Source organism: Chaetodon auriga, chromosome 19 (assembly GCF_051107435.1).
Source record: "Chaetodon auriga isolate fChaAug3 chromosome 19, fChaAug3.hap1, whole genome shotgun sequence".
Lineage (NCBI taxonomy): Eukaryota > Metazoa > Chordata > Actinopteri > Chaetodontiformes > Chaetodontidae > Chaetodon > Chaetodon auriga.
In genome coordinates this window covers 2,483,309-2,505,390 of record NC_135092.1, presented here as the reverse complement: position 1 = coordinate 2,505,390, position 22,082 = coordinate 2,483,309, and the positions used below count along the sequence as shown (strand labels likewise).

General features: G+C 40.4%; 1 protein-coding gene across 4 annotated transcripts; it reads right to left on the bottom strand.

Moving 5' to 3' along the window:
* Nucleotides 1-1,341: 1,341 nt before the first annotated feature.
* sh3glb2b (SH3-domain GRB2-like endophilin B2b) lies at nt 1,342-21,570 on the bottom strand. Of its 4 annotated transcripts, none has more exons than XM_076757584.1 (12): nt 21,071-21,283; nt 18,474-18,615; nt 17,899-17,910; nt 16,842-16,970; nt 15,821-15,954; nt 15,473-15,565; nt 12,403-12,465; nt 9,729-9,752; nt 9,512-9,601; nt 7,574-7,674; nt 4,980-5,220; nt 1,342-3,105 (listed from the first exon to the last, which is right to left on the bottom strand). In XM_076757584.1, exons 1-12 carry the CDS (start codon nt 21,131-21,133, stop codon nt 2,998-3,000), a joined length of 1,200 nt encoding a protein of 399 aa, XP_076613699.1. In that variant the 5' UTR covers nt 21,134-21,283; the 3' UTR covers nt 1,342-2,997. The 4 variants fall into 4 exon arrangements, with proteins under 4 accessions (XP_076613699.1, XP_076613701.1, XP_076613702.1 ...); XM_076757587.1 differs by having other exon boundaries at nt 2,268-3,105; nt 5,054-5,220; nt 21,071-21,285; XM_076757586.1 differs by lacking the exon at nt 17,899-17,910 and having other exon boundaries at nt 21,071-21,467.
* Nucleotides 21,571-22,082: the final 512 nt, after the last annotated feature.

Below are 22,082 nucleotides of genomic sequence, written 5' to 3'. Positions count from 1 at the left end.
TTCTGAGCATCATCAGATCAGATTAGGTCATCTCTGATCGCAGCAAACTGCATCCCTCAGTTTCCATGTCATGTCAAGTAGTGCTGCCTCTGTGGAAACTTGAAATTGTTTTCGGCAACTGGTGGATGCTCCAAATTTGCCCTTTGGTCTGATAACCGTTTGCCTGACTTCACCCTGCATGCTTGAGTTAAGAGGAACTCTGCTGTCAGGGAGCTGGCAGGCTGCCAGATGAAAGAATTTTAAGAGTGTGAGAGCTGAGTCCTTAAAAATAAGTACATTACATAGTCACAGATCAAAGATCATCAAAATAAGCAAACAAGACATAAATCTGCAGAACTTTCTCACAGTAAAAGTATCAGTAGTGGTGAGATTAAGTGACTTTCTAAAGGACTGTTAATTTCCTCCATAAAGTTACCACAAACTGCTCAGTTTCAAATCATGTCAGATTCTCTTGCCACACTGATTGCATGCAAGTTAGACAAAGTGTCGTATGGCAAGGCTTACAGCATCTGTCTGCACTGCACGTCTTCACATAAAGACAAAGTTAGCATTTTCAGCAAATTCTTCTTGTGGTCCCTTTTTAGCATTGTTGGAACTGTTCTTTCAGCTAATTTCAGCTTGTAATCATTCTCATGAGCAAGTCAGACATTTCAATTACGTTTCTCCACACACATTTCAGAAAGTCACATTTAAACCATGAACCAACCAAGTCTTACAATACAAGAATGTCTAACATAAAAAAAGATTTTCTATTCCATTTCAGTTTAAAGCACTTCTGAGCAGGTGGTAGATGTACTTGTATTGCTGAGTTTTAATACCAAATGATGAGTCACAGTTGAGAAAAGGGAGCTGAAAGTAGACTGGAGAGTGGAGGCAGAAAGCAGGTATTATTCATCACTGCAAGTCCTACATGGTCCTACAAAGGATAATTCTGCTTTATTACATGTTGGGTCCTTTTTTGGGGGTTTTATCAGTAATTGTACTCACCATTTTAGTTACTGGGAGCTGGAAACATGCTACCATCACTAAAAATACATCCAACATGTCAAGAAACATGAGCAGTCACACAATCAGGTAAGTCTGAAGGTCATCAATAAAACATGAGTAAGAATGATCACTTTTCTGGGAGAGAATGAGGGTGAGGTGAGGGGTGGGGTAAAATGATTAGCCTGTCAGCTGTAAACATCCTCCACAGTTCGACCATGGTTACCCTAACTGTACCCAAACACGTCAGGTTGCTGTCTCTGGCCTTGCTGCTGTTCCACTAGCTTCTCTACTCCAAAGGAAGCTCTCAGTGGGGGTTTCTTTGATGTGCCTCTTTTTTTTTTTTTTTTTTAAATTAAACATGTTCCTGGGGTTAGTGATCCATATTCTCACACAAATAAACATTTATTACAAAGCTTGCTTCGAAGCTGAAAATGTGTGTCCTTGCGTTCTTAAAAGTAAAACAAATTTGTTACAGAAGAAACTACAGCTCCCACTTCAGCAGCAAACACACTCTGTCTTTGTAACTTTTTTCTTTCATATCTGTGTTGCAGTATTTCACTATGTCTGTGAAGATTAGTCTATGGTCACCCACAGACAGTTGAATCTAGGACAACTGGACTTGGTTGTAGAGACTAAAAACGCTTTGCCTCCAACAAGCTTCTTCAGTTCTAATTGACTGCTGAGATGTTTAAGCTTTGTGGGGTTGTTATCAAGCTCAAAGACACCACTTGGGTGGTTAGTGCTCATGGCTGTTGAAATGCCAAATGCAAATACTCTCCTGGACAGGGATAACAGGACAGCATTATAGGTTTGGGGATAAGTGGTATTGTACTGCTCCTCCTCTACTGAGGGATTGTTTCTCTATCTAATCTGAACAATCTAATTGGAATCTAGTGTATGCAGTCCAATGCAGTGAGAAATGCACAGACTTGGGTATCAGGGAAACTTAACAACCATTAAACAGACACAAAGTCAACTCCTCTGGTCAAGACTCGGTGGTTTACCTCCACCTGAAAGATGAGGGACACACATTCCAGGATAACAATGTGCATATTTTGGACAGGGAGGACAAATGGTTTGAAGATTTTTTTATCCAGCTCTGACTGATCAGCTGTCACTAGTTAATAGTAGTTCCATGAGTACGTTGATAACAGACCAAACTGAAACTTGTCTGTCATCTGAGAAGTTCTCTCTGATTGGGATTGAGGCCAAAAAATGTTTTTGAATAAAAAAGTAGTTTTATTTAGGTTTTTTTTTTTTTTCTTTTTTTTTTCTTTTTTAGTAGTTTTATTTAGAGACACGCTCAATGAAATGGATGGCAATTGCTTTTTTAGGACAGCTCTCTTGAAAGTTTTTTACATAATCTGGTTAAATTGTTGGACTGTTCATGTCTCTCTATTCGTCCTCCACCTCCTTCTTGTCCCACTGAATTTTGTGGTGGCCACGTCACTGTGTTCCCAGACCTCAGCAGTTACTTTGGTGAGTACAATTTATACAAAAATAAAACCCATCTCATAATAAAATGGAGTAATGCTTTAATGGATTACACAAGGTCTTGGTCTTTGAAAGCCTCATGAATGCTTTGTGGGGATGAAGAAAAATTGAGTTTCAGATTTCATACAAAAACTCCCAAACTGCAGTGTTGACAAAATGAGGGAGTGCAGCTTTAACTGTGGCCTCCTCACAAACTAGATACATATTACTATAATAAGAGGAAATCTGTAATGGCCCACGCGGCCACATGACATGACACTGTTGCTCAACACAAGCTGCCAACTAGCTTCCCATTAGTTTGTAGAAACTCTCACAACAAGTTTGCATAAGTGTTTAAGATACCCATGGATCAAAAACACACTAAGTGTACTAAATGCACCCATGTGACAATAGATAGAGGTTTCTGCAAGTCAAGTGTGTGTGTGTGTGTGTGTGTGTGTGTGTGTGTGTGTGTGTGTGTGTGTGTGTGTGTCTGTGTGTGTGTGTCTGTGTGTGTGTGTCCTGTAGTTTGGTCCATTAGCTCAGCAGTTCAAGGTAGGTGACAGGGACTTTGCCCTTTTCATTCCCTCGTGCTCCAATCAACCAATCAGGGTCCATTCCTGGTACGGTGTATACTGTAATGAGCTGGAGAAACAAAACAGCAAAGGGGGACAATTTGGCAAAAATGTTCTACCAAAATGGAGCATTTGTTTTAAAAGAAAATACTTGAGGTTGTTTCTAAATGAAAGTGAAACAGGAAAGCAATGCATTGTACACCATGTGGTGGCATTTGCATCATCTTCCTCCTGCTGACTAATCTCAGTGTGTGTTTTGGATTTGTCCTGACCTCGTGGTTTAGTCTACCTCCCTTATTTCCCATTTAACTTGGCCAGCTTGTGCTGCATCCACAATGTCTGCAGGAAATGAAAGCTTGCTTGGCTACATTTTCAGAACTTATTGGATGAGCTTGACCTCTGTCTGCACTGGAACTTTTCCTCAGAAGTGATGTTTTGAATGTAGCTTCATTTGCTTGGCACAAGTAAATGAAATTATTCAAAAGACAAGCTACTTGTGTTCATTCGCCTGTATTGCTTCATTCCACACTAATTACATCCCTGTTATCATCTGAGTTGACTCAGGTAGATGTTTGGCTGCCACATAATATTCATCACCATGATGCAGCTTTTCATTAAGTCAGTGATCGTGTGGTCAGTTACAGTGACTAATGTATGTAAACATGTCATCAGAACAGTGATTACATAACCTCTGAAACGAGCCACAACTTAACTGCAACACAGGTATGCTCTGGTACTTCAACACAAAGCACTACACCTCTGCTAATAATGTCACTAGCAACATTTTAAAAAAGTATCTTTGATTTCATTTACTTAAAGGGACAGTTCAGCCCCAAATCAAAAATACATCTTTTTTCCTCTTGCCAGTGGGGCTATTTATCCATAGAGATTATTTTTGTGTGGGTTATTGGCTGTAGACATGCCTGCCATTTCTCAAATATAATGAAACTAGATGGCAGAAAGTGGCAAAAACAGATCTGAAAAACTCAACAGCAATGTCTCTGTCCACAAATCATGACCTAGTTACTCAAGATAACCCACATGTAGTCTAACGGTGAATCTAACTATTTGAAACATCAAATTAAAATGAAACGAAGAAAAAAAAAAGCCAAACAGGACTTGCTTCTCTGAAAATGGTTAAAATCTTAAATGTCATATAAAAACAGTGATACGATGTGTTGATTTTCTCAAAATTGCCAAATGGTCTTTCCATAACCTATAATCCAAAGCATTTTTCTGGCCTAAACTTGAGCACAAGCAGGACACAGCATGTGCTGAACAATAATTTGAGAGGATGCCATGATGAAAAAGTTGATTCCAATGAAAGATTGTGACATGTAGTTGTGGCTTTTGCCTGTCAAAGAAAACATGTTGTAACTAAAACTCATTCCTTAATTTAGTTAATTTATCCACCCTGAAGTTGCGATCAGGAGTGGGCAGAGATCTGGTAAGCTCTCATATTTCTAACTAGACACCTCCAACTTTTCTAAAGTTGGAAGATACCCATGATTTGTCCAACTCAGACTGCTAAAGATATTAACTTTGGGTGCATGTTAAAATGCACTCTTGCGCAGAAGAAGAACTGTTAATTCTGTCTCCCATCTCTGACATTGACATTGCCATAGGAAGACATTATTTCAGGGCCTCAGTGGACATGAGTAATGATTATAGCTACCAATAATCCTTTCAACATACATATGGACATCTGAATATTGTTCTAAGACAAACTTGAAAAAGGTGAACCTGTCCTTTCATTTTGACCGTGCATACTGTAGAATGTAGAAATACACACTGCTGATGTAGAAAATATGGATGGGATGACTGATAAACCCAGACGAAAGATGTTGTTTAATATTTTCTTTCTTTTTTTAAAATTTCAGACTGAAGGCAATGAGAAGCAGAAATGTTCAACGTATATATGGGCTGTATAATATCCTACTGTACCTCATCAGCCAACAGGGAAAGCTCACTGGCATCATGGGCGTCATAGTCATACAGGACCTTGGCCTTTCTGGTACCTGTGACAGGGGGTTGGGTCTGCTCCAAAGTCAGCGTGTTGGACCTTTGGCTGGATGAGGAGGAGACTGTGGCCCCAGGAGAGGATGGTCCAGACAGGAAAGCAGAGGAGACAGGGTTGGGGCAGACAGCAGCAGAGGGGAGGGGGGGTGGAGCGGCATTAGCACATCTGCGTGAAGATTGGGAGACAAATGAAGGACATGAGTTGTTAAAGTGGATATCCTGTGTGTTTATTTGAAGCTGTTAGAATTATTCTGCAAAAAGACAACCACATGATCACTTCAAGGCATGTGTAAGACTGAAACATCATTTGGCCGCAGTCCTGCTGACAGAGAAGCCTCCTCCTGGTCAAGAAATACAATCTGGAAGCTTGACTGCAGCCTTTTAATAAATTTATAATTTGCTTGTGTTTGAATTGCTGTCTTTGTATTTAGTTTTACTTTTTGCATTCATCTTCTTCCTTATTGTACAGAAAATATAGAAAATTTGATGACAATCAATTGTATAGGTATTGAGATATTTCTCCCTGAAGTGGTGGACCAACCAACGAGCTGACATGACATTCATCTGGAATCCTACAGCTACAGTTAGTTCGTTAGACTGCAGCCTGTTCATACTCTTACACCCTGCCAGCTTTTTTATTTCAGAAACTTAAAACTTCTTCTAACTTATGATATTTAAGGATGAATTACCAATTCTAAATAAAGTTATGTTTTATCAATTAAGCACAAACTACCTGTTGTACAGAATAACTGGGTCCAGGAGGTCTTCCAGTGCAGGACTACAACTCGCTTCGCTTTGTGTAAAATATAATGAAACTGCTCCAGTGTGCCTGGTCTCTCTCCCAGAGCGTCAAATACCGCTGCAGTGTCAAGCCCCTCGGTGTGCCTCATGCAGCAGGCTTTCAACTATCTCCACTCTAAACCCACGTATGGCAATATTAGACGCCCAGGTCAAGGTGACGCGGTTTAATGAGCAAGAAAGTCTGCAAATGGAACTCACTCACAAGCTATCTGAACATAGATACCAAATTTCATTCAAATCTGATGAAGGGGAGACAGATGGGGGATTTTTTTGTTTTGTTCTGTTCATGTGGTCCCCAGGAACACTTGTGATCATTTTGTGGATATTTCCACTGTGTTTCACAGACAGCATCTCTCCCTTCCCACACTAATGACAGTCATAAAAAAATAAATACAAGTGGGCTCACTGGGCACCAATTTATGAGCTGCAGGAAACCAAATCAACAGGCTGAAAGAAGGACAGAGTTCGAGTCTCAGGAGAGGTTTGAATCAGCTTTACAGCAGATGGTTCAAACAGATGCAGTAACACATTTCTTCAGGCTTTTTATCTATTTACATTTATTGCGAATTATTAGTTTCAGTCTCAGATTTATATTAATAATATACATTTTAAAAGAACTGTTGAAATGTCAAGGAATGAACACGTGAAGAACTGTTCAAACCAAACCTATGCCCTGGACTACTGATATGAATTGTATGTAGTTAGAATCCAAAAAGCAAGCAAAAAATAACAATAGGCCTCTGTAACAGTTCTTGACATGCTGTCTGTAGACCATGCCCGTTGGAAACACGACAAGTGATTTTTGTGTGGCCCTTTTATGTTTTCTTCTGCAGTCTGGGACTTCATTTGACACAACAGGGCAGCATATGGTTTATATCAGAATACAGCTACATTTGTGTAAACATTAAATGGCGTAAGCATATTACGCACCTCCAGCTGTGTGAGCTGGAGGAAGTCTGCGCCAAAACCAACCCTGGCCAGTCTGCAGTTCGTCACACAGTTTGTTATATGCTGTGATTATCTCCAGCAGGCATAAGCCTGGAGGAGATCATGCATTTGCTCATCTGTGTCTGTGTGTGTACGTGTGTCTGTGTGTGTACCTGTCCACAGCTAATCTTGCTTGCTACTGGATCAATCATCCTTTTTATGCACATTTATGACTGTATGTTCAAAGACCTCTTGTGGTTACAGTGATTCAGTTAGTGAAAAACCTATTTTATTGATTGCTCTGGGTTATACTGCCATTGCCTGCTGACTCCTCGCCCCTCTTAACTGGATGGTTGGTGCTGCAAGTGATCAACAGCGGCTTCAGTTTCGAATCTTTTTCCACTAGGAACAATGTGGTCAAGTGTTTGAAGATTCTTTTGGTGGCATTTTCAATTGACCTTTTACATGGCTGGTGTTTTGGAACCTGCATATTGTCTCCTTCTACTTCCACTACTCTCATGCATACCTCCTGGACACACAGCTTGCCCAGCACTCACATCTGCACTCTTCCAGTAAGCTTTGAGCTCTTCCTAAAAGCTAAACACTACCAGACAAGAGTGACAAATGCAACCTTTACAATGTAATTTTAAACAAATATTTTTCTTATCCTTTCACAAAGTAAAGTTACCCTTTGATCTGAGTGACTGAGCTATAAAAGCACTACCCCAATCCAATCTACCTCCATCATACAAAAGCTACAGATGAAGCTACCAACAGCAATTACTCCTCACCTGTTGAGCTCCCTCTGAAGGTCCTGCACATAGTGATGACACTGAGCGTAGTAAGTGGCCTGAGCCTCCGCAAAATCATGCAGGCAACGCAGGTGGTTGAGCTAATGGGAGGAAGGACAAGATAAACTTAGCATTCTTGCTTTATTATCATCACATCATCAGAATTTACTGATTTCCTCATTTCAGTTAAAAATTTACTGTAAATACAGCCCTGATTCCAAAAGAGTTTGAACACTGTCTAATACATGCATAAAAACAGAACGCAATCAGCTGCAATCTGTCCACCAACAATGGTTTTAGAAAGCGTTCCCACACCCGTGTCAAAATGCTGTTTCACAAAGTGGCTCCATCCTCGCTTGCGAGCGACTGGGCCTTTCCAGGATGCTCCTTTCATTCGTATGTTAATGTGTTAAACATTAAAAAGAAATTATTCCTTCAAAAGCTCTTTTCTTTTTCATGTCAGTTTTCATACGTTTCCTCTTAGAGGAATAATTAAACATTTGGGGAAATACACTCATTTGCACTTCTGAGAAGATTGAAGTCACTCTCATATCTGTCTGTTGAATATAAGACTGGTCAGCAGCTGGTTCACGGAGCTCCATATAAAGACAAGAGGCCAAAACGGCTAGCATGGCCCAGTCCAAAGGAAACAAACTGTTTGCTAAGAGCAGAGAAACAATCTGGCAGGATTTTATGTTGTCATGAGTCAAGTTTCTCCCCAACATATACCCTACCCTGAAGAAAATTTTGACCAAAAATGTTTCAGTTGGATTTGTGGTTAAGTGGTCAAATGCCTGTTCAAAGTGTTTTTGGCAGTGCCAAGAATTGTGGCGGGGAAATACTGAATCCTTTATCTATTTATATTGGTTTACCTAAAGCACTCAAAATGAAAAAATACCTGGTCTAATAATTTTTTGTTAATCATTGCATGTAATTCTTCTCGGTTACTAAACCTCCAATCAAAGCTTGTTCACATGTCTGTGAAATGTATGGTGTTTGAGCTTTGGTGACCTACGAACTAACGGGGTTAGTTCATGAAATACTGCAGCGGGCGAGCTAACAGCCAACACTCCAGCAAGCCAGGAAGACTGCTGATGCTTGTGGGTGACAATACAGCCGCAAGTTAACATGTCAAGCCAAGAAGTACTGACTGACAATTGCTCTCAAAACCTTTTCCTCAGTATCAAGTCTTTCCTGTTTGCTGTGCTGTATACTTCACCTGGCATTTTGTTACTGAAGATGGGGGAAAAAAGCACCCCCGAGCTAAAGCTTAAATGATGCTAGCTGCTAATGGCACACTGAGTTCACTCAGTGGATTCGAAGATGTTTCCATACCATCAACTGCTCTGCAATTCTCTGCAAACTATTCTTCTTCTGTAGTGCAGTTTATACTGTGACAAAGGAGGGTTAATTAAAGTGAACGGTGCAACACCCCTACCCCTTCTTTCTGAATGGGAATGTCACAGAAATTTGTGTGTTATGTTTACCGAACACTCAATCACATCCAGCGATTGCAGCATTCCACTGAAATGTAGTTTATTTATTAAGTCTGAGCAGGCCTTTAATTGGATACATTCATGCAAACTGACCTCTACCACCCTTACCTCCTCCTATGTACTAAGCTAGTTGTTGATTTAACTTAAACTCCCTGCTCATATTATACGTCTCTTGGTGGGCATTAGCAAACTCCTTGAGGTGAAAGTGTCTTGAAAGAGCTCATGGGTTCATCCTTTTGGGAGCATAATTGTGTTTAGTCATTCTCAATAATCCTGCAACTCTGTGCAATAAATGTATTGTGCAAGAACACAATAAAATGATTCAAGCTGTCCATATCCTCTACATCACTACTCTGGGCAGGATGGTCTTGTGACTCTGACTAATGGTTTTCCAGCACTGCTGGTTCACAGAAGGAAACACAGGGCAGGATCGGATACACACATGTGTGCTGCTGATGCCTTCCAACAGCAGTCTGGTGACCTCAGCTTGTCGATCGAACTCTGTCTGAGCAACACGAAGCTCGTGCTCTGCCTGAAAATGGAAATGAAAAGACAGGAAGAGAAAGTGCTGAAAAGGCTGTGCAAAGAAAGGTAATGCTTTTCATGAAGCACTGACACTAACAGAGACAGACACGCTGTCCAGCAGTGAGGGTACTTACTTTGTCCACTTCTTCACTCAGCAGCTGAGAGATGCAGCATGAGAACAGAAAAAAAGCAGTCATGAAACATTACCACACTCAAATATCAAATTACACTGACAAATAATTTGATAATTGTTGAATTAGAAGTTATGTCTGCTTCAGTTCAGTCAATCTGTTACTATGAGAGGCACTAGCAAGGTAGAGGGACCTGCTGACTCTCAATTCAGGAAATATTTGGTCTTCTTTATCTGCTGAAACTGAGTTAAAGACTTAATCTTAACCCCTGATCAAGCTTATTTAACTGATGTGCTTTTAATACTCCAAAGATGTAGAGAGAAGTACAGTTAGTAATTCAACAGGCGACAACAATATGCCTTTCAGCTGCTGCTAAGTTTAAGTGAAGAAAAACAGTGATGAAAAATGTAATAAAAATCAGTGAGTCACTCAGTTAATAAAACTCAGTTGGATATCTGTTCCATTCATCCATTCATAACTGCTGTAAAATTACACATTCATTTCCAGTTGGTTTGTGGTTGGGTTTTTGTAGCTCCACTTTCATTCTCAATGACTGTATCATTACTGTGTGCTGCTGTGACTGTGACAGTCACGCCTGGAATTCTGTCTTCTTCATTTTGAACTGATGTGATCTTCACACCTGAAGTAAGGGATGCACCAAAAGCAGGTTTCAACCAGACTCACAGTGCTTAATATTTTGCTTTATGATGGTAAACTAAGTAAATGATAATTTAGAAGAAATGATATTATTGTGACCTTTACAAAGAGCATTTCAACCATAGAAGGTGTGTGATTAGTGATGCCAAACAAACACAGAACCTGATTTGACCTTGAGTGCACTGTAACTATTTCAGTGACTGGTTAGTATCTATCAGCTGCAGCTATTGGCCACCAGCCTAAGCTGAACCTTGACTCTACCCTCTGCAGATGTTGAAGTCTGATGATAGGTTGTGGTATTACGCCCCCCTGTGTTCAACATGTGTTGTTATGAGAAAGCATCTTTCCTACACTTCATCTTTACGTACTTTACAAGAACATTAAAGTATGCTTTTTTGAAATTGCATTCAGAAAATAATAATCTTTACAAAGATGGACAACATGTCAAACTGCCTGAATAATAAAGTGTTAAAAACAGCTAATGATGCTGTCTGTCCTAACCACCCAATTTCCTTTTATACATCACTTGAAAAGTTAATATTTACTTATTTTCATTCAAGTCTTTCCTTATGTATGATCTTAAGAGCAAAAGGTGTAAAAGGTGGTCCATCTGCTTCAGTTAGGCTTAGACACTACCAAAGGGTCACTGATAATTGCTATCTATCCAGCTCTAATTCGCAACCAGTTACTTTGCAGATAAGGATTTTACTTGAACAATATGATCAGTATGATACAGTGTCACACATTAAATGACCCAGCAGCTCCATCTTAACGTACTGCAGCAATAAAATTCTACTTAAACATTAATGCTTTAGTAATAATAGTCCAGTGTATACTAGTAGTATATAATTATATTCACAGGGCAATTTTCTGCATACAGAGTACTTACTCACCTTACGTTCTTTAAGTACATTAGCAGAAAAATACTTGAAGTAGTAATATATTTAAGTCCAGCTCATTATAGCCCAATATCACAAAGTATGTCTCAAAGGGCTGTACATAAAATAAAACAATAATTAACATTAGCACAATGTATAAAAATGTGATAAGTGAGATAAATTACATATAAAACCTACTTAACAGAATACTGAAATATTTGAAAATGTCTAAAACTACAACAATATAAAATATGTGCATAAAACTCCTGTAACATTCACATATTACAGATACAGATTAAAAAAAAAATCCCAAACACGAGAGTGGACACTAGAGAAGATAACCAAGATGGCGCAAGTCTATGTAGAATCTTTAGGTCACATCTAGCACGTACAGGGAGGTGACATGGTCACATGTTCTACCTTTGGTTCATGTTCCAGTTCATAACATGCTGATGATGAGTGTCATATTTATGTTGCAAACAACATGCAACAGTGCTGTTATCACAGTCAGTCCTTTCACATCGTTTATTTTCAAACTAGAAATCATTCAAACATTTGCAGCATGTGCATCATACAGAGTTATTTAATAGTTGTGCTCCTATGCTGCTTAAATATACAGGCACCACAAGGAGGCAACAGTATAGTGCCACTGATGTGTTGTTGTAAACTGATTCCAGGTGTCTCTTCTGTGTGTTTGATACATGGTTACATATGAAGGTAAGTCAAGATTCTCTGACTGTCAGGTATCATCGTGCTCACTGTCCTAAACTTGGTTTGATTTTGTTAATTTCAGTGGTTTTCAGAGAGAGCGCTAAATGCTTAAGCATAGCAGAAATGTAGCACAAGCTGAGAAAGTTACACAGCTATCCCTGAGAAACCATACCATGAGCAACTGGTCATACCAGACCAAGTGAGCATGTTTTTGCTTTGATTTTTTTTTTTTTTTTTTTTTTTCAAAAGCTACATAGTCTGGTTTTAACATTTTCTTAGTCTATAGGTGTCAATGCTATGGCTGAATGACACACAAAATCCAGTCCACTAAGAGTTCTAGTGCTTTATGCTGATTAGCATGTTAGCCTGGCTCCTGCTCAGAAGCATATGTGCCCTGTCTGTGTGCCATTTGTTTTACTTGGGACTCTTACCGCTGATGCACTGGCAGAAAGAACATAATTTCGAGGCCTCGTCTCCTGAAAATCAGGTGCAGCCTACAAACAAGAGCAGGGAGGAGGAATCACATGTTGGCACAGTCATGCGGTCACATACATTACGCAAAAAAAAAAACAAAAAAAAAGTCAACCACAAGCATGTCAGCAGAAAGAAAACAAAACAGGAGCAGCACAAGAGCAGATCACTGAGGACAAGTTCAAAGCAGCAGTCATATAGCTGTTGGCGGTGGTGTATGATATCAAAGTGGTTGAAATTATTTTCCAGTTGGAAGTGAAATTCAATGTTATCTATAACTTAGACTGACCTCTGTTATAAAGAGCTCAGAGGTGTGTTAACACTCTGTCAGGGCCATGCTGGCGTCCAGGCAGTACCTCATCACTGTGGCTAATTTACTGATTGCCTTTAAAGCAATAAATTGTTGTCAGTTGACATACTTATGTTGATGGTTACACTAAACTAAGTGCTAAATTTATCTGCCCTTAAATGTTTTCATTGATGTAATGCAGGGATGTTCACAGCATTTCACTTTCAACCAGGTATGTGACTCTGACCACCTGACTGTCGTCACTTAATCTAGGAACTAGTGAACTCAGTCCTTGTTGCTCTGATATTTTAAAGCAGCTCGTTGTCTGGTGGTGATTTTAGGATTCACTGTGTGTAGACTTGTCTAAATGTAAGGGTTGTGGGACGGCCCAGGACAGGGCACTGGAAAAGTAATTCTGACCAGTGAAACTTCAGCAGAGTGTGTCACCAGTCCTCTTCTATACCTGAGTGTTATTAAGACTTTTACCTGCTGTTAGTTATTATGTAGTATGTAACCACAACAAAATACAGGACAAAATAAACATTCACATTCACTTTCTGAGATGTTTTTGATCAGTATGTGTACCAACAAAATGCTGCAACTCCATCATCCTACTATGAGCCTGTTGTTCTGACATCAAGGTGTGATGGCCTCAGACAAACCAACTAATAGTCAGTGCAAGGCTTTAAGAAGCTTATCTTATTGAGGTTAAGATACTTGCAACAGGCACTGGAGACAGAATCACTGATGACATGGCAGCCAGCAGAGCATGTGAAAAGCTTTTTGAAAATGTGAAGTAGCAGCTTGGTCAGTGCAGCCATGCCATCCGAAGAAGCAATCGACTTGAAGCAAAACAAGAACAAAAGGACTAAAAGTTAGTCTGCAGAAAGCAAGACCTTAAGACCTGAAGCTGTGTGCCTCTGGCTATTCTGGCCAACATGTGATATTGCCGTACTTCTTTCAGCTTTTCCAGTTTTATACTTATGTACAGATGTAGTAGAGAACAGCTAGTACCAGATGCAACACGCTAACTGACTACATAACACAAGACCATGAGCTGTGAGGCCAAAGTGTCTGTCACCACAATCATCGTTTGTGAACTTTAAAGCTGTATTCATTCATTTTTGGCCACTAGGATGAAGGTTGGGGTGATTAACCTGTTAGCAAGTAACTGCCTACTTACACATCCAGCAGATGATGCAGAGCAACTTTATCTTCCCATCATCGTTGTGTTTCTGGACTCCCAATGAACTGGTTCTGGCCTCTGCATGTAAGTTGGACATCCACTCTCATTTTAGCTGTTTGAAATCTCCAACTTGTGAAGGAATATCTAACTACTAGAAGTTCTCATTTCTTCAATACATTTGTCTGCTGTTTGCTGCTTAGCAGATTGTAGATTTATAAGAGTCCAGTTCATCAATCTGCCCTGAAAGGTTACAGTTTTAAAACTTGTCACTTGTGTGTTTTGGACTGTGAGCGGTCAGTGAGAAAGCTAAAGGGCTCTCTTGGCTACTCTGAGGCAATAAATTTCAAAAATGTAAGTCCCACTGCTTAAATAAGCACATTATCTGACATGAGACAAGTTTGTCTACATTTTGATGTTCACACTGTGTGTGAGAACTGTGATTTTTACAAACTGTAAAAGATTTCAAAAAGTGTAAGAAAAGTTCAATAGTTCTTGTCCTGTGATCTCTACATTCTTTCAGCTACAGTTCAAATGTCTGTAGCTAAAAGTATGTAGAAATAGCAGCATATCAATGTGGAGTGGGTTTGAAGTGGATATGAGGATTCCATAGACTCACCCTAATGATGGGAACACAGAGATGTCACATCACGTTTGAAGATGACTAGTTTTATGAGGGGACGTCATGTGAGGAGGTATCCTGTGCAAACAGGACTACTATTTTCATGACTTGTGTGTTTTGTGAAATATGGTAGATCATTTACGGTGGAATTTTTACTTTACAAATCACTTAAAGCATAAAACGTATATGTATATGTCTGGGTGGATACATGGACTGTGAATGCAGTTGCTCATGGTGAAAAGAAATATCACAAACTCAGCAGTTCCCCTCGGCTCTATGGAGTGTTTTAGCGTCTTTCAGCTCATTGTTTTGGTTTTATGGCCCATGACTCTCATCAACCTTGTTTCCAGCATAGCAGGTAGCTGCTTACAGTGAAAGAGCTCAGATAAACCCACTGTACTCTATCTGCTGTGCATCCCATTCCAGACAGTTAGCTAGAAGCCGGTGAGCATATGGGATTATTTAGCAGCTAAAGAGTCAGATAATTCCCTTGAGAGTTGGTAGAGACCAAAACAGAGCTAAAAGAAAGTCATCAGGTGGATGCAAACACTCCAAACAAATGATAAAGTTGTTGTTTGCCTGCTGGATGCATAAATATGCAGCTGTTGACCAATATATTCCAAGCAACAACATTTTTAGGTGATAATATGTCAGTGTGGTGTTCACAGATTGCTCAGATGCCCATAAATACTACTCAAAGAGGTTATATATTAAACTGTAAACGCAGGTGTTATGGTGCCACCACCCAGCTATTCAGTGTTATCATTGTTTCCTGAGCAGTGGAGGACATTTCCAATCTATCTGCACGGTTTAGCTGCTGTGGGTCTCATGGTTACTGTCCTTCAAATACTATTACAGGTGACAGGAGGAGGAAGAAGAAGAAGAAAAATAACAGCAGCAACAAGAACAACAGTGACGATGTGAAAGTCATCTCACCGCTGCTTTGGCTTCTGCTTGCTTGGCTTTTTTCAGCCGTGCTTTGCAGATGTCAAGATCCAGTCGTCGATTCTCCAGCAGTCGCCTCTCTTTCTAAGGAGGACAGGACGGATCTTTCAGACACTCAAAATCTGCTTCAGGACAAACCTTGCAACACTATTGAGCTAACACAGTGAGGGAAGCAGCTGTGTATAAAGCACAAACACAGTTTTAGCAAGTGTCATTGAGCAACCATGGCAACATATGTCTCCTCACTTGGGTGGCGTTAATACGAACACAATGTCTTCAAGCACTAAAGACTACGTAATAAGTAGTAAGTAATTAAATGAGTCAGTCAGTAAGTCTTACTGATATGGTCCTCCAGTCTCCCTCCAAGAAGTTGCGTAGAGGAGTGAGGAAAGTGGTGGCTGATGTATGGAGGAACTCACGCTCGGCTCCTCCCAGTCTCTTCTGGTATTCTCCCACTGTGATCAGGGTACTGCCTACAATTGGCACAGTACATGCACACTTGCATTATACGCAATGTCAAATCTAACTGAAAATGTCACTTGCTCGTCCTTTGGCTGAAGTTTCAACTGTTGATGTTATCCAGCTGTTTCAGTTATTCTGAAGGAGGCAGTGGGGCAGTGAGGGTCACTGCCAGCTGCTCATGCTACCAGCAAACCAATGCAATGCATACTGGTCGACTGGAAGCATGCCATAGAGGCATTCAGACATCACGCCACCAAGAAATATCACTTTGATGCTGAAAGCTGAGCTGAGCTGAGGGCAAATCTGATGGCATCTCGCTGAAATTAGACTGAAGAGGAGGAAAAGAAAAAAGCAAAGTCTGAGGACTGTAAACTGATAATAATGTAACTGATAACATAATGTTTTGTGGCCAAGGAAACACAAGATATTTTCTGCATTAGGAAAAGGTGGACTAGTTATAAGGTATGTAGCAGTGTGTGTGTGGGAGTGTACAGTACATCTATGTTCGTGTGCAGCTGAGCTCAGCTTCTGCACGGTCTGATGACATTCCTACTTTTGATAAGTGTTGGTAAAATAACTCCATTGCCTCTCTAGTATCAGTTGAAATAATGAAAATCTTAATGATTCTTGCTTTAAATAATTTGGTGCCAGAACGCTGAACATGATGTCATTTAGAAAACATCACCACATTTAGGCACAGACTGACACCTCCTGAGCGGTTCACCCTGCTGATCACCCCAGCTTTAAAAGAGCACATGTGAGTTTACACTATGTAATTATCACTGCTAAAAGAAAGGGAGCTACTTCAGGAACGCATCCCCAGCCCTCTCTGACTCTGAATCAGACAACACGTCTCATCAGCTGCAGCAGTATCAGTTTCAGCAACAGCTCCACTCACCGTATGGTGTCTCTGGACCAAATTCATTGGCAGCTTCCAGCATATACTGGCCCAGCAGCTCTGCGTTGGTCACCTTGGAGGGAAGCTTCTTATCCAGCTTGTCATAGATGAACTCCTCTATTCGAGCACCTGGATATTAAATGATGAAGAGATGAAACTGTACAAACTTAATGGAAAAACACATCTGTGCCTAAGAATCTAACATACAAATCAAACATTTAAATCAGAAGCTTTCTATTGCAACAGGTCAAATCATTTTTGTAACATGATGAGAAAATATGAGTGTTTTAAGGATATTTCCCTTTGCCACACTCATCATTCTGCAGTATTTGTGACTGATGTTCCAGCGAGCAACAGTATACCTTCCCTGTATTTCTGTAAGCTGCCTTGTGCTACTGTCAACAACCTCACACTTCATGCAGAGATGTTTCTTATTAAAAGCCTTCCACTTGCTCAATGGAAGGCTTTTAATGTGAAATACATGCAGTAAATGTTGAGTTTCATTGACAGCAGCTTTGCAATGATTGAGTAGAAACAGAAAGATGACTCTGTTGTTGTGGTACTGAATGAATTATTGCTGTGGAAGACATTATGCTGAATTTACCCTGTGAGTCATTAATGTTTTTTATCCTGCCTTTATAAGTAACCTGCTTTCAACCTTTGTGCTGCTGCCAATTATTTAAGACCCTGTCATTATCATTCCATTAGAAAACAACTTTTATTTGAGAATTACCCGTGAATGCAGGATTGGCTTTATCCAATCAAACAAGGGCTAACAGGTGTCTTCCTCCATGGAAGGTCATTAGTAATTCAACACCTGTTTGTGTCCAGGCATAGTCCATTCACTGTGCAGCAGGCTGTCTCTCCTCTGAGAATGCATTTCAAAATGTGCTACAATACAACCGTCTATCTTGTTCAAACTGTAAATGAAAAAGTGGGGTCTTACAGTAGGTCTGTGCATGCTACACTCTATCATCTGTACTCATTAATGCTCAGGAGGCTCAAGTACAGTGAGTTCACACACACTTTCCTTACAGTACTCTAGGAAATGACTTACCAGTGTGGTCAACTGGAGCATGGAGGGTTAAAAAATTCACAGGGTTAGAGGGTCAGACAATGCTCCCAAAATACATCTACTATTCTATCCAATGAAGTCTCTTACAGATTTATGTCGAATCTCGCAGTCTTATATTAAAAGTTAATTGGTAATAGATTGATTTGAGCGAAGGAAGCACAATTAAAATGTGACATGTTCAAAACATCAAAAGTTCTTTTAAGCTGCTACAAAGAAGGCAGCCTTTGGCCTTCAGCTTGTTTGAAACACATCTATGTCACACATCTATCTAACAACACCTATGGAGTCTCAGAGGGAACAAATGTCATCTTTTGTTTTCTGTTTACCATGTGGGCAAATCACTGAAGAAAATATACTTTAAAGGTCCAATTACTTTAAATTATGGTGTCAATTTTGTTTGTTTAATCATTTTTCTCAGTTATTTAATTATACTTTTGACTTGTCAGAGATGCATAAATGTCATTTGTTTCCTCTGGTGTGATGGCGGGTTGTGAGGAGATGTAACTTCTAGTTTTGAGGTCACATCTTTTCAAACGTGTTTTGTCTTCTTCTCTTACTTGGGTTGGGCTGCAGAAGCACCTCTGTTTGTCTTAAGATCTTTTCAGTCCAGTTCCTGGTGCCATCAGCCCGAGTGATCAGGTTCTCTAAGTGAGGATCCAGCTCCGTCTTTTCAGCCTGGCCCAGCTTCTCCTCTGTGAACTGGGAGACAAAGTCAGGATCCTGAGTGTTCATCGCAGGCACTCAACCACAGCTAGTAAGATACGTATGCACAGGATCTAATATATCTAATAAAAGTGAATAAAAGAATAATACTTAAGCTTTAAGCTTTCATGTGTATGTATAGTGTTGGCAAGCTAACACAATAAACTCAGATGGTGAATATTATACCTGCTTTACATCAGCATGTTAGCATTGTCATTGTGAGCATGTTAGCATTGTGACATTAGCATTTAGCTCAAAGCCCCATTGTGCCCCACAGAGCTGTGAGCATGGCCATAGACTCTCCATCATGTTAAAAAAAACGTTTCTACAACAAGTACATCAGTATAAGAACAGGGCGTTTAACAGATAGTTTGTCTCTGGACGAATGGATGGATGAATCTTATTTTCCTTACATTGGTAAGAAAGATGATATGGGCTACTAACTGGGCTTTCAAGTTCAAAATTAATTTTCTTATTGTCAAATATGCAGCCCAGCATGGTCATTCTGTGTACGTTATATTTGCTCCATCCTTATATCAACAGTGGGTCACTCAGGTCTTCTGACCAGGACTTTACTGGTCAGAAGACCTGGTTCTAACACTGTGGAACACTTTTCCAACAGACCTTTATTCAGAGGTATCTGCTGAGGTTCTTTAAAAGCAGCTGCAGACTCAGTTATTCAAACTGGCCTGCATCTCAGCTTTAAATACATAAAAATATGAAAACCAAGGCCAAAAAAAATGGTTGCCAGGTCTGACTAACAGAAGGCAGCAGCCAGCTGGACTTTAATGACACACATGAGCAAGGAATTCACCATCACATTCTCTGTTCTTCTTCTTCAAAAAAACAGAGGCTACTAAAGGAGACAGACTGAGTGTCAATCAAAAAAGAAGTGCATTTAAGGCTCTGCTGGCAGGTTCCAACCCAGACCCTCAGGGACCCACAAGTCCCAGGTTCACTGTGGGGTAATTAGTTTGTGGGAATTTTATTAACCTTTTACGACCCACTGTCCAGCCCATGGGATGCTAGCACTTTGTAAAATGTCACTGACTGCCAGTACTATGAGGAGTTTCATCAACATGAACAAGTCACTTCTGACCACACCCCACAGTGATGTCACGGCGTACTGACACACCCTTCAGTACAGCATATCACAGCAGCAAGGTGAGAAATGAAACCACTGTACGTCAGCAAACACAAGATAATCTGCTGCCTCTTTAAAGGCAACAGGGTGTGTAAAAAAAAAAAAAGCAAAGAGCTTTCTTCTACTCTGTAATTCTACAGTTGTATGGAGGAATATAAAATATTAAACACGCTAAATATCAATGGCTGCCTTTGGATTGTTGAATGCATTCCAGTACGTATTGTATGCAGTGCAGTCATCTGTTGTTTTTGTCCCTCAGTATGTCTTCCTCCTCTGCAGTCCATGGCTTCCTGTGTTTCCCAAAATGCCTCTGGACAACCTCCAGATAAGTGATTTGAACTTGCTGCCTTCATGGACCCATTCAATCAAACGTTGCAGAGTGCGGTCAAAATGAAGCTACAGTCGCTCACACAGTTGTTGGTGAACTCTGGGGCATCTCTTGTGGAGAGAGAGCTGAAAGTCAACGTGTCTTATGGTTGTTGTACAGAAACTAAAAATTAAAATGTGTTGGCCTAGCACCCTTTAAGAGATTCCGCTTCCTGATTATACACACTCCCCTTGGAATAAGTACATAACTGTCATTATGAATGATTTTATTTCATACCTGTGCAGCTCTGAACATAGAAGCCTACCACATTTATCTAACAGGTGCTGTCAGATACGCTATGAGCAGTCTGTGATCACGGAAATGTGTCGCATAGCCCTTGCATCTATGACTTAAAAGCCTTCTTGATAATCTGCACTTTTACATTAATGACGTAACATGCCTTAAGCCCATTTACTTTTCGAGAGCAGTTTTGATTAATTCGCGTTTTCCACCGAGAGAACTTAATGTTAGGGGGGAATGTCTTCAAATTTTATCCAATACATAGAAATGGTAGTTGTTGGGGCAGGTGGGGATGAGTTAAATAAATAAATAAATAAATAGAGTAAAATAATAATACATTCCACACTAAAGAGCACACTGCATCTACGTCTGATCCATAAAGAAGCCCTTTGCTGTTGATGGCTCGGAGGGGAGCAGGTCTGCTGCTGTCACATGGGAGATCACTGTCATCAATAATGGATCGAGGTTGGACTCGCCTTTATCGGCTTACAGCACTGACCGCGCACATCAAAATACACGACAAAATACAGCTGATTTCAGCTTTACAGCTTTATACGACCATAATTTGCTTTGTGAATGCTGCATAGATCCAGCTCCACGGCCCACAGCGGTGTGTCCATCCATCCACGCAGGACGCAGTGTGACAGTAAAAGGCTGCTCGCTCTGTTACAGGGACGTCCAGCAAATGATTCACGTCTTACCTGCACTGCTCGGGTGAAGAAGACCCCTGCATCACTAGCCAGCTTTTTCACATTGAAATCCATGGTGCCGTGCCGAGCTGAGCATACAGACAGGGCTTGTTTGTTTCCCTGAGGAGGGAATCTTCCGGATCAGCTGAGATGATGTAGCAACAGACGCAGGGCTGAGGCTGTAATCCGCTTCATGGACGCTCGGAAATCTGCTCTCCGCCCTGCGTTTAAAGAGCCAACAGCAGCGTGCTGCAAGTCACGACTGCTCCTGACGGCCCGCGGCGCGTGCACTGCCTCCACGATGGACACGTCCACACAGAACACAGTGTGAGCACAGTTCATATGGATCTCATGAGGAGTGTTCACAGTGAGGCCTGTGGTTAATCCAGTGCAGGGCGATGAGCACTGTGCAGTGTTTGATGAATCCATCCACCTCCACCGTGGAGGCAGGAATATCAGGCAGATCTCAAAATCTGGCCCAATAAAATCAGCTGCAGTGTGCGATACCACACGAGGAAAGTGAGAAAATAGCAGTGTTTATATAGTAATAACAGCAGTGACATAACACAAAACGTCAGTAAATGCACAGTGAGGATGGTGGTTCTGCAGGTCAGGTCAGTCTAAATACCATGATAATTTCAGTTTTCATCCGCTATCGGTCACACAGTAACAAGTAAACCGTCTCCACATCAGATGAGTACACTCCATTAGCTGATGTGAATCATTTTCTGTTAAACTGCTATTTTCAAGGTCAGTGTTTACCCTTTAAGCTCAGCAGGTCAGTGTAGTGTGGGAATGTGTCCTGAAGCCAGTCAGCAGAGGAATGACAAGAAGCTGGGATATCATTAATATTAGAAACATGAAGCTTTTTCATAGACAATGAATGCTTCAATGATATAAAATAAAAAAAATATTCTTTACTCAGAATGTACCTCAGGATTCATTTAATACCATGTGATGAGGAGACTTAATTTGAAAGAAAAGAAATGATATCATCATTGTAATGCCACTGCTACTATATTAA